The sequence below is a fragment of the Misgurnus anguillicaudatus genome, chromosome 1 (assembly GCF_027580225.2).
Source record: "Misgurnus anguillicaudatus chromosome 1, ASM2758022v2, whole genome shotgun sequence".
NCBI lineage: Eukaryota > Metazoa > Chordata > Actinopteri > Cypriniformes > Cobitidae > Misgurnus > Misgurnus anguillicaudatus.
Window position 1 is genome coordinate 16,728,951 of NC_073337.2, and position 12,103 is coordinate 16,741,053.

Sequence of the window (12,103 nt, forward strand, 5' to 3'; positions counted from 1 at the left end):
ACAGTATGTGCGCCTCGGGAGCGACTCGCACACGGTGCGACGCGCTCGTTTTTTCCAGGCTTTTCAAAAACATTTGAACTTTTCAGAATGACACAAGCACTGCGTGCAGGTTATGTGACAATAACCTACGTGTCTGGCGTTTTCTACGAATGGCCCCTAAAACATAAAAAAATAAAAAATATTTATCGTAACTCACATCGTCATCGCAACATTAAACAATGTCACCGCACATCGCAACTTTTCCTCACATCGTGCAGCCCTAGTTTAAAGGTTTACAACCATTCTCTAACTCCATCTGCCAAGCAGTCAGACCCACCGTCAAACACCAGTGGTCAAGACAGAATCCGTCAAAGACTCAGACTGCTAAAACAGCTTATTTACATTTACAGTTACTTCTGCACATTAAACTAAGATATGAGAAAACACTCTGCCACTAAAAAAAGATTACACACATCATCCTTAATTCCCACAACAGCACCAGCAGACACTCAAGCGTCACTCTATTGCTTTCATTAACGGTTCCACGCAAACATTTAAGCAGCCAGGAACCGAGGTGAGCAGGCACCTATAATTGGAGAGACATCTCCAATAGGGAAGAGGACTGGAGAGCAGAGGACACATTATTTTAATTATGTCTCACCACAGAGACCTAGAGCCCAGAGGGACTTATCAACGTATACATCCAAGAGAAAGAGACACACATAGCCACACATACGCATAAACAAGTGCATTTCTCAAACAAAGAATCTCTTAGAAGACCCAAGATGAACAGTTTGTTCCTTTGGAGCCCAATAAAATCATGACATGCACACTAATTTGGGTACACAGTCGTCTAATGAGGATTAACAACCCCGTTTAGCATTCCCAAAACATCTATTGAGTCCATGTCGTGCAATACACATAGGGAATTCATCTGTGCTTTTACTTTCTGAACTTCTTTATTCTCTGAACTTGTCTGTTATCATTTTAACTCATGGTTTGAATCAACCTTCAAGTCAAAATGAAACAGCATTCCTTCCCATCTACTTCTGCTCTTCGTTTTGTACTGCTGTAAAGTTCCTGTGCTTCAGTTCACATCAACCAGTTTAATGTCTGTCAATGACATCTTGCAAACATCATGACAAATAAACTTGGATTGTTGAAAATCGAGCCAAAACTGAATGGCAAGATCATTCTCAAAAACCACGTCTCATTTAACTGTGTCACAATAGCACCCCATCATATTTTTTTAATTAGCCACTTATACTCTAAAAGGAGGCAATGTGAAGATGTGAAGACCAAAATGCTACCCATTTCTAACACACATAATAAATAATAATACAAAGTTTGTGTTATGACATTTTTAGGTTTCAGGGGAGTATGTGATAATACTTTTTTTTGGGGGGGGGACAATTCCTTAAAAAATGCACCCATGCCACATTTGCAAAATGCCTGCATGTTTGTGTTGTAATTTAAAGCTTTGAACGTGAATCATTGAAATATTGATCTCACCCCTGATCTTATGACATCATTGGAATGTGAGTGGTAAGCACATTAAAGCCCCTCAAAAAACCCTCATACTATGACAAATCAAAAGGCAGATCCACGCTTTTACACCGTATGCTAATGTTGCCAGATGACCATGTTTAAAAAGGTTTTGCAAAATCCATACATTTCATAACATAATAGAGAATGCAAGGGTAAACTTTCTCTCCTATGTGTTTGTAAGTGATCAGCAGACACATGGTCAGAAGTTTACACACATAAGTGCTGCTACATTAAGCCAGTCAGTGCGATTTCATCCCTGTTGGTCAAAACACTTTGCTGAGACCAGCTGTGCTCAAAGCGGCTAGGCTATCCCACAACACCATTAGGTTATGATCCACAATGCACCACATCCTGACTACTATAGCGGAAAAAAATCTACATTTTCCTGTCAAACACTGCTACAAAACAAAACGTAATGGAAATTTACACTAAAAGCAAACCCAAAAACAGGCCTGCATTTCTATTATTGATTTATTAGCAGTATGCGCCATAACATACTGCTTACATTGATAAACCTCAGTATTAAAAATTATCCTGTTAAACGCTAACTCTATAAAAAAATTAACTTTATATACAGCTTTTTACAATGTTGCATTATTTTAAAGAAAGACGTGATACACGTCTGGATCCGAACTTTACTTCCGGTTTTGTTTTTTTTAATGATCTGACTAGTTGCTAAACTGATCTCTTGAACAAATGCCTTGTCGAAAATAACAAATGTTTTGGTTTCCGAGGTAATATATGTGTTGTTTTTTGCTTGTTATATAAATAAACTACGTTTAAAGAACTTTGTTGTTATTCATGCTGCGTTCCAGAGCCCATCCAAACCAGCGGGACGTGGGACTTATCCTTCTTGAAGTGTCCTAGCTCCTACTTCAAAGCGTTCCAGGCATTTGAAGTGGAACGTAAACAGAAAACATGGACGACCGACCGGTCTTCTTAAGGCTCGTACAGACTACATAACTTTTAAACGTCGGTCCGAACTGTGCAGTTCACACTACAGTAAAACATCAAGTTAAACATCTTTACAAAGTGTTCTGGAGCCATTATATAAAAGCGCTGCATGTCGATAATTAAGTTGTTATATTTTTACCGTATTTTATTTATAACAGATAATAACGACATAATTTCACGCAATATTATAAAAAAACAAGTTCTTGCAAGTGTTAAAATTACAGTGTCTAAAACGACCCTACAAGCAGAGAAGTACAATTTATAGTCTATTCCTTGAAGATTTCCTCTCACGACGACGCGATCTATGGGCGCCGCCATTGTCCTCCGACTTACTTTTTTGAAGTCGGGGTAGGTCGAACTCCCCCGAGTTCGCCGGTAGGAGGTTCCACTTCGACAGGCATTCCAGTTCACTTTTCCTAGTTGGAGGTAGGATAAGTCCTACATCCCACTGGTCTGGATGGGCTCTGGAACGCAGCATAACTCTTAGTGGAGTTTACCAATATATCGTACACTACCAGAAACAATGGTCAAAATATGGACCTCAGCTGTCACTGGGGCAGTACCCTTTTAAAAAGTACAGCTTTGAACCTAAAAAGTTGTACATAAAAGGTACATATTGGTACCAAATGTATACATATCTGTACCTAATGGCACATATTAGGACCTTTTTAAAGAGGACATTTCACAAGATTTCTTAAAGATGTCAAATAATTGGTGTCCCCAGAGTACATATGAAGAGTTTCGTTGCAAAACGAGATAACCACCGTTTTGTTAATTGTTCAGAAATCGCGTTTTTTGGTTGTGCATTCCAATTAATTTCAATGCAACTGCAATTGGTTTGTTTTGATTTAAACCTACATAACTTAAAAAATAAAGCTAAGTAGCATCATAAAACAAAATAATAACATGATAACATAATAATAAACATGTTTTGACAAAAATGTAAAAAATGGATTTATCTCGTTTTGCAACGAAACTCTTCATATGTAAAGTTCTAGCTCAAAATACCATATAGATAATTTATTATAGCAGTAACGTTGTACATCACGTCCTATATTATTGTCTCTCTTAGAAGAACTGTTTTGTTTCTTCACTTTAGACAAAAGCATCTGAAAATTCATAAATGTAAAGCGTAAACTTTAGTTCTTACTTTTGTCCCTTTAAAATCGAACTGTTTTGACAACAGAAAGGCCTATTTTTTTACATTTAGCATTGTAATGCTTTTTCAATTTCAGCAATACATTAGCCACCCTGTTCTCTAAACATCAATACTGGAATTGATTATTGATAAAACAACGAATCTCCCAGGCCCATCACAAATTTGTTGTACAATTGATGTATTACTGGCAAGAAAACCTAAAACAACTCATAATCCTTTTCTAATGTATTACAACTGAAACATTACTGGCCTCTTGCAAATAAATCGCTTATCAAATTATAGATTTTTCCTGTAAATCATCCAGCATGTTGAGCAATTGCATCACCAAGCAAATGTTCTGGATGCAAAGCCACTGTAAAGGGGATCGCACACCAGCCGCGCAGCTCGGCGCCGCGCAGCGCCGCGTCGCGTCACGCCTAGGAGAACTCGGAGGTATTGTAAACTGGAAGTGCACTTTAAATAGCGCGAGCTTCGTCAGATAGCGTCTAATTCAAAATGTAAAATATACGTTAGCAGCCAATGTTAATCCTTAATGATGTGGGAAAATATGATGTTATTTAATGTTTAACTATGTGAGTGGCGCTCTGTGGCGCGACAGGGATTAGAACAACTTCCTGAGTCACAGCTGGGCGGCGCGGACAGGCGCCACCTGTCGGCGCCGGTGTGCGTACACTCATAGAAAACAATGTGTTACATTTTTTTAGAACGGCGCGGCGCTGCGCGGCGCGGCCGGTGTGCGATCCCCTTTAGTGTCAAAGCAACCCAGTACGATCCACACAGGGCACAATATAACTCAGTGCCTGATACGGCTCTATTTCACGCCTGCACTCTTGGACACATTGACAGTCACCAAACACTCCATGCGCTGGTCATTTCAGCAAGCTGATTCATATTTAATGGTCTGACTGTGTGTTGGTTTCTGTCTTTGACCAAGCAGTATTGGTGAAACTGAGACTGTGCATGTGTCTCTGTGTGTTGCCTGGAGACGAGTCGCCGTTTTCATGATACCATTTAGGTAACATCTCATAAACAGTGGGTGGGTACTGAGGTCAACATGACTGCAGACCGTGCAGCTTGCACACACTTTGCAGAGTGAGAAATGCAACAGGTAGCGTTCACATGTTCCACACAAACCACCATGTTGTAATCACAGGAATTATCACACTAAATGATGCTTTATACGCATGTTTGACATCATTCAGTCATGTCAATTATTTTACAAGAGTATGTGGCCCAGTCTGGGAAAACCCTGCTAAAGGTAGTTCCTGACCTACTGTTTTCTACATAAAAACTTCTCAAACTTCAACTACACGTTAACTATCTTACAAAAACCCCCCACTCCTAATTCATCTCTAATTCACAGAAATGCCTTTATAGACTAACATTTCAAAGGTGTAAACTGTTTCTACTTTTGTTTACAATAAACCGCATCTGTATAAAACAGAGATAAAGTTAGACAATTATTGGTACGAGCTAGGGGTGGGTGATAAATTTGTCAACCGGTAGTGATTTTGGACTATCGTCTATATCGTTACGCGTCATGTTGCTGTGCGCGTTCACAAAAAAAGTTACGTTTGTAGGCGTATTTAAGCACTGCAGTCTTAAAATAAGTGATTCTATGCCATTAAAACACAAACAACAATGCTAAATGCGCGCCCTGTTTCTGTGTGAGAGGAGCGCACAAGCAGTGCATACGCTGCACTTGTGAGCATTTTTGCCGCTTCTTAAGGTCATAAGAGAAAGTAAACAGCTAAAAAAGCAAACGCATGTGTAACAGTATATGAGGGTATGCATTGACGTCAATTTTCCGCGTGACCTGCCGGAGCTCGCCCTGTTGAGTGGCAAACGTTCAACAAAATGGCTGGTTTTCGACATTGCGGGTGCGGTGAAAATGCCAGTAAAACTGACTATTATCAGCTTAAATTAAATTTAGTTGGACTTGATAGCAGAAGTGGACAATACTTAGTAACACAAGTTACATTTTCCAAGCATCTGTGCTTTATTAGGGTGTTTGTATTAGGAAAATTTTTACTTCACTACATTCTACAGCATAGAACCATATTGTGTGTTCTTTAATATTGCGTATTAAAATATATTTTATACCTAATTACATTCAAATTGTGTACTATTACTTGAGTAAATACTTTAATTTACTTAAATGTTAAATGTAAAACAAACTTGTATTTATGAAATGTAATAGAATAAAACTTGATAATATGCTTTGGAATGTATGTTTTCCAAAGAAAAAACACTGATAAAATACTAATATTTGAAAAAATACTTTTAAGTAGAAAGTAAAAACTCGATGCTTGATAGTGACCCTAGAAACTTGTCAACCCACCTGTGGTCTGTGGACGTTGGCATGAATGATCTATTTACTTCTCCTTTCGGTTTTTTTGGCAGTCTGTAAAACGATGGCTCAGAATTCTTGTTAAATCTACAGTCTATCGTACAACAGCTTTTTCACATTTAGACACGTTTTCTCTGTGTTTTCGCTGATTTCACACTGTACACAAATGCTGCCACTTTGTCTTTTGCCACTCAGTGGGCGTAATCGCAGGCAATTTTGCCGAAGGTGACCTCATGTGCATACCCTCTATTGGGTCCAGAGTGACTTTGGTCTTAAAGGGGAAGTTAACTAATTTAACTCGTGTCTGTCACTCATGTTAATCAAGAGAAAATCTCTCAATGTTCTTGACTAAATCACTTTTCTACCTTTAATAAGATCCTTTTTTGTCTTCTTTTTTATGCCTGTATAAGTTTTTGTGAGAATCATGAAAAATCTATGGCATTAAAGATTTTAACAACATAAAAACCTTATTTAAAGAAAATGAAAACTCTACCGTGATACATATCGTTATCATGATATAAATATGAACTATCGTAATATAAGCTTTTTATCATATTCTAGTACCCCTAGTACCAGCTGGAGAAGATAGTTACATTACAGGCATGTTTTAGATTGTTGAGTAAAGGAGATCAATAGATAGTAAAAGACAAAGCATTGAAAAAACGAAATATTTAGTGAAATGTGATTTCCAGCGACTCCATTAAAATATTTAAACTATTCTAGCATGAGAAACCAATTGTGTTGTGCTTCATTTCAGTAATTCAAATCCCTCCTAAGACCAGAGTTTTGGGTTGTCTTTTTTTCAGATTTCTTCCAGCTATTTTAGGGTTAGGAAGAACCAATAAATATAATAACCAAATATTTTTCTTAGAACATGAAGCAATGTAACTGTCCATGTTTGTGTACAACAGGTTACACAGAATTAAATTAGCATTTCACCCGTAGAAACATTAATCTTTATTGAAACTGCGTCATTTGTAGTCGAAATGTAACATACATTTCGAATATGGTGCCTATTTGACCGAGAAAAGGGGTGTTTGTAGTCTTACCCCCTCAACAAAGATATTGGACTTCCTGCTTTCAATGATGCAAAATGATGATTTTTACATCATTGTAAGAAGGAAGTGCAACACTGAAATTTGTATTTCTCCTGTCTCAGTGGCAACTGGGGAAATGATGCACGACCATTCAAAAACATGACTGGGGTTCTAACTATACAAAGCTTAATGCAAATGGGTGAAGTGTCCCTTTAAGTATAATGCTGCAAACAACAAAAAAAATGTGAGGTCTTAGGAGGTTACCCTGGTTTACCCAAAATTTTTGTAATCATTTACTCCCCCACCCGATGTTGTACAAACCTGTATGAGTTTTTTATTCTGTTAAACACAACAAAAGAAATTTTGGTAAATGATGGTTAGCACACTTGATGGGATCCCAAACTACATTTTAGCAGTGAAAAACATCCACAGGCTGGAAATCAGGAACACCATATTAGTGTTTTCACAGACTTGAAGTTTGTGGCGGCACATTCCTCTAAATATCTTCCTTCGTGTTAATCAGAACAAAGAAATTTATTGAGGTTTGTAACAACATGAGATTGAGTAAATGATGACAGAATTTTCATTTTAGGGTGAACGATCCCAAAAATAGTAGTTTCACTGTAGTTTGTCAGTAAAGATTACCTTCACTTTTTATGAATTGATGCATAGCTTTGCAAGCTTTTGAACTGTAACGTTTTCAAGTAATAACGACATCCCCTTCTAAAAACGACATTTTCTGTATGCAAAATTTAGCTTTTTTTAACCTTAATGAAGTTGAAATGAAAACTACACAGTTGAGCAAAACAGCACGAACAAATGCATTATTTCACAACGAGACCAGCATGAAGCAACAAGTCGCCTTTTTCAAACTCCTCCTCCTGAAACCATCACCACACCACATCAGCTCATTTACCACAGGCCCTTCAAAAACCCCATTTGTGCTTTTATATACCTTTTGTTTTCGTTTCCAGTGGGTCAGATCGGGTGTTGGTTTGTGTTGTGTTACGAAACAGTTTTCTGGTTACAAATACACTGTAAAAACTGATTTATGGGGGTGGTCAATATGTCCCTCTGTTCGGATGTTTAATTCATAAAACCCAAACAAACGTAAATGTGACCATCTCGACACGCGGCTACAAAACAACAACACCCAGTGATAATATCGTGTACACATACGAGTCCGAAAACCAGCAGACACGATATCAACCAGTTATCGATTATATCCACGTAACGGTATATCGAAAGATGGACATTTAAACACGAACATAAAACTGTTCATCTAAACTTTTGATTAAAGTTTTAACTGGTACTCTAACAAAATTGTGTGTGTTTTATAGAAACTACACCCGATGCTGTTATAACAATGAAATAACCGCCGTTCTCAGGCCTCCTATATATGTTTAACTGTTTCTTACCGAGCAGCAGGAGTTTGACCTCTCTGGCCGCTTTCTCCCCGTCATCTCTCAGGTTTCTGTCGATCATTTTACTCCTCTCCACCGCCGCCTTATCCTCCGTGCTTAACGTACAGCCCATCCTCACGACGATCCGATAGAAGTCAAACACAAAACACGATATTCAACATGCACCAGCTCCTTCTCCGGAAAACCACACGCCCTTCTTTTAAAAAACGCCGAGCACAAAAACGGCCGTTTAAAAACGAAAACACAGAAGATGCTGTCTGGATCTCGACCTATTTGATCAACTTATCCCTTTTGGCTTTCGTTTCTTTCACCCGAGAGCCCTCGAAAGATGAATAAAGAACCGTAAAAACGTAACGATCCACTCGCCCAGCGCTTCTGTGTTCGCGTGATCGCGCTGCTTCCTGTTCGCACGCGTGGGTGCGCGTCCTCGTGCACGCGACGCGTAACCCGGTGGCGGGGACGCGCTTTTTGCCTCAGCAGCAGAAAAAGAGAAGTTGAATGATGCAGGGCGAGGCGATACGGGGTGATTGAACACAGTGTCAAACAAACGGTCTGTTTATAGAGATGGAAATTTGTTAAGTTGTTATGACGGGTTTAATTTTAGGCTACTTTTTACTAAAGGATGCTTGGGTCAGTTTGCAATGTTACTCAAAAAATGCGTGTAATTTTCAACCCAGTGTACTTGGGTCAAAAAAAGGGACGAACCCAACCCATTGGATTGTAATTTAATCGATGCTGGGTTGTTTTAACCCAAAATGGCCGGTTGTTTTAACCAATGTTTTGTCAAATTGTTCCATTTCAACTTAGAAAGCAGATTCTGACTGCAAAACAGAGGTTATGAACTTCCATAGGCTTATGTTTTGTGCCCCCTCATTTAAAAAAAAAATTATGGGTTCCTCCATGGTTGGGTCAAATATGGAGAAACCCAAACATTGGTTCAAATTTAAAACCTTGAAAACATCCATAAGTTAAAACAACCCAGATTTCTGTGATGAAACAATCTAATAGGGCTGGGCAAAACAAATTTTTCGATTAATCGATTTTTAAAACGTGGTCGATTCAGAATCGATTCTCAAAGAGAGCAGAATCTGGTTTTTTTCATATTTATTTCTCCAAACATTGAATGAAAGATTAACGTTAATCAAATTTCTAGTCTTCAATAGATGTCACCCTCTTTTTTGCCTTGCGCGATGTTACCAAGGAGCTAGAGTGCTTAAAATGGCGGTTTCAGGTGCTTCATCGATTTTATTAATTACCCACTTGTAACCTGCTGTTCACTGTTCTTTATTTAATATAGTATTTGTATTAAATCTATATTCATTGAGTTGAATCGAGTATAAAAACCGCCATGAGAACCGAATCGAAAATTGAATCGAGTCGATTTGATAGCTTGTGAATCGAAATCGAATCGATCTGGAGAATCTGAATCGATGATACCCAGCCCTACAATCTAACATAGGTAGGCTATATTTAAACTCAACGGTTTGTCCATATTTTACCCATAGGTTGAAACAAAACAGCATTTTACTTTCTAATCCATTTTGTTGCATGTTGTGTGAAGTGTTTTGTGCTGTAAAGCAGTGGGTCCCAACCTGGGGTCCGAGCCCCCCTTAGGGGGCGCCAGAGTTCACAGGGGGAAACCAATACATTTTATAAAAACAAAAGTTTTTTATCATATGCTCACATTGCCAAGATAAGGTACTTAAAAATTATCTTATGCAAAATAATTATTTCAATTTTGCTAGCTCCATCTCAAGTAAAGTACATTGTAAAAAATACATGTACAAATGCTTTCACTGGGATGGTACACTTTAAAAACACCACAATATGTAGCATTTAGGTACAAATATGTATACATTTAAGATACCAATATGTACTTTTGATGTATTAATATGCACCCTCAGGTTTATTTTGTCATTTTAATCGCTCGACCTGATTTTACCAAGTGAGAGATGTCCTCAGCAGGGCAACATATTGTGTTGACCCAAGGACAACATTTTTGGAAATAAATCCTAAACCCACCCCAATCCCCAACCCTAACCATAACCGAACCCTAAAGGGAAATGATGAGTGAAAAACAATGGTTTAGAAACAGCTAGTCCTGGTTGTAAGCTTAAAGTTCCTGTAAACGTATTACTGAAATATGATTGGTTGTTTGAAATGTTGTCCCTCAGTCAACATAATGTTACCCAGACGACCTCAAACACTTGGCAAAATCAGGAAAGCCCATTTTAATCACATTCATCTGTTAAGTTAAAAGTTATGAAGTTTATTATTTGGCCATCTGACAAACAGTTTTACAAAAGTTGTAATCACAAAAGTTGACTTAAAGGCGGGGTGCATGATCTCTGAAAGCCAATGTTGACATTTGAAATCACCTAAACAAACACGCCCTACTCCAATAGAATCTGGACCTTCTTTTGATAAACCTGCCCCACACATACGCAACCCAGGCAACGATGTGAGTTAGTAAACACGCCCCTTACTTCTGATTGGCTACAAGTGTGTTTTGGTACTCGGCCCAACTTCCTTTTCTAAAGTGTTTTCCAAAAATCATGCACCCCGCCTTTAATTTCTGTTGGATGTATAAGCTATTTGGAGCTTAAAAAGTAGGGACCATCCGACTATTCTATAAAAACTCAGTTTGAGTTTTGTCATTTTTGGGTGAACAATTCTTTTAAGTAAACACATTATTTGATACTAAATGTGTCTCCTTTTAAACAATTTATATTTTGCCATTTTGACTACGACAGATGGCTGGGCCACACCTTTCCATGTATTCCAAGGTCATGTAGTGTGTAACCATTCCTCACTGCGACGTACCGCTGAAGATTCTGCACAGTTTGCACAAAGAGCTTCATTCATTAACACACTCCTAGAGGATCAGCCTTTTAATATGCAAGCAGTGTTGTGAAGATTACACAAATCAACTAAGCAGTGACCCTAGACCTCAAAATTGCTTCGTTACGCCTCTAATTATAAAACATAACTGAGAAAACATACTGTGTGTTTGGACTAAACATTTGCATAGGATTTCACACATTTTAACCACACATTTGCCACATTATGTTATTAGGGCTTGTATGCAAAGCAGTGACGCTATTTGCTTTACAGTGAAACTGACTCTGGTGGTTGGTCACATTTTCATAGACCACAGTTTGATACTGTACAATGCATGTAGACTTGCAAATACAAGAGACTGAGAATAAATGTACTATATATAACAACATCAAAGATGTAAAAATGACAAAGGTCATTAAGATGCTGGTATTTTGCTTTGAAGCCAAACAGTATGCAACAGTAACTTGCACAATAATGCAATGAATTGACTGTTTGCATAGATTGTTAGCACTTATAGGAGTCAGAAATAAGCATATGGTCGTGTTTTTTTTTTTTAGCATTTTAGCCCTAATATGGCTCAAGAAAAATATCCCAGCACGTGCTGTGCACACAGACTGTTACTCCAGAATAAACTGATGATTACATAAAGTAACTGAACACTACCATCTAGTGAGCTGTAGATGTAAACCTACTGAGCTTCTTTTTTTATTAAGCAGTAAACAAACATTCGTCAATGAATGATGAACATAACCAAACATGCAAATAATTACTTGCATATTTAATCTAAAGGCACCTCTGATTTTTTTCAAGT

At 38.0% G+C, this 12,103-nt stretch overlaps 1 protein-coding gene across 1 annotated transcript in view; it reads right to left on the bottom strand.

Annotated features, from left to right (window-relative positions):
• The window catches only part of gnai1 (guanine nucleotide binding protein (G protein), alpha inhibiting activity polypeptide 1), a 36,446-nt gene extending 27,553 nt beyond the window's left edge, over positions 1-8,893 (bottom strand). The window contains exon 1 of the mRNA XM_073867320.1: positions 8,446-8,893. Within this exon, the coding sequence (XP_073723421.1) occupies positions 8,446-8,563 (118 nt within the window). The 5' untranslated portion in view covers positions 8,564-8,893. The remainder of the gene's footprint in view (positions 1-8,445) is intronic.
• Positions 8,894-12,103: the final 3,210 nt, after the last annotated feature.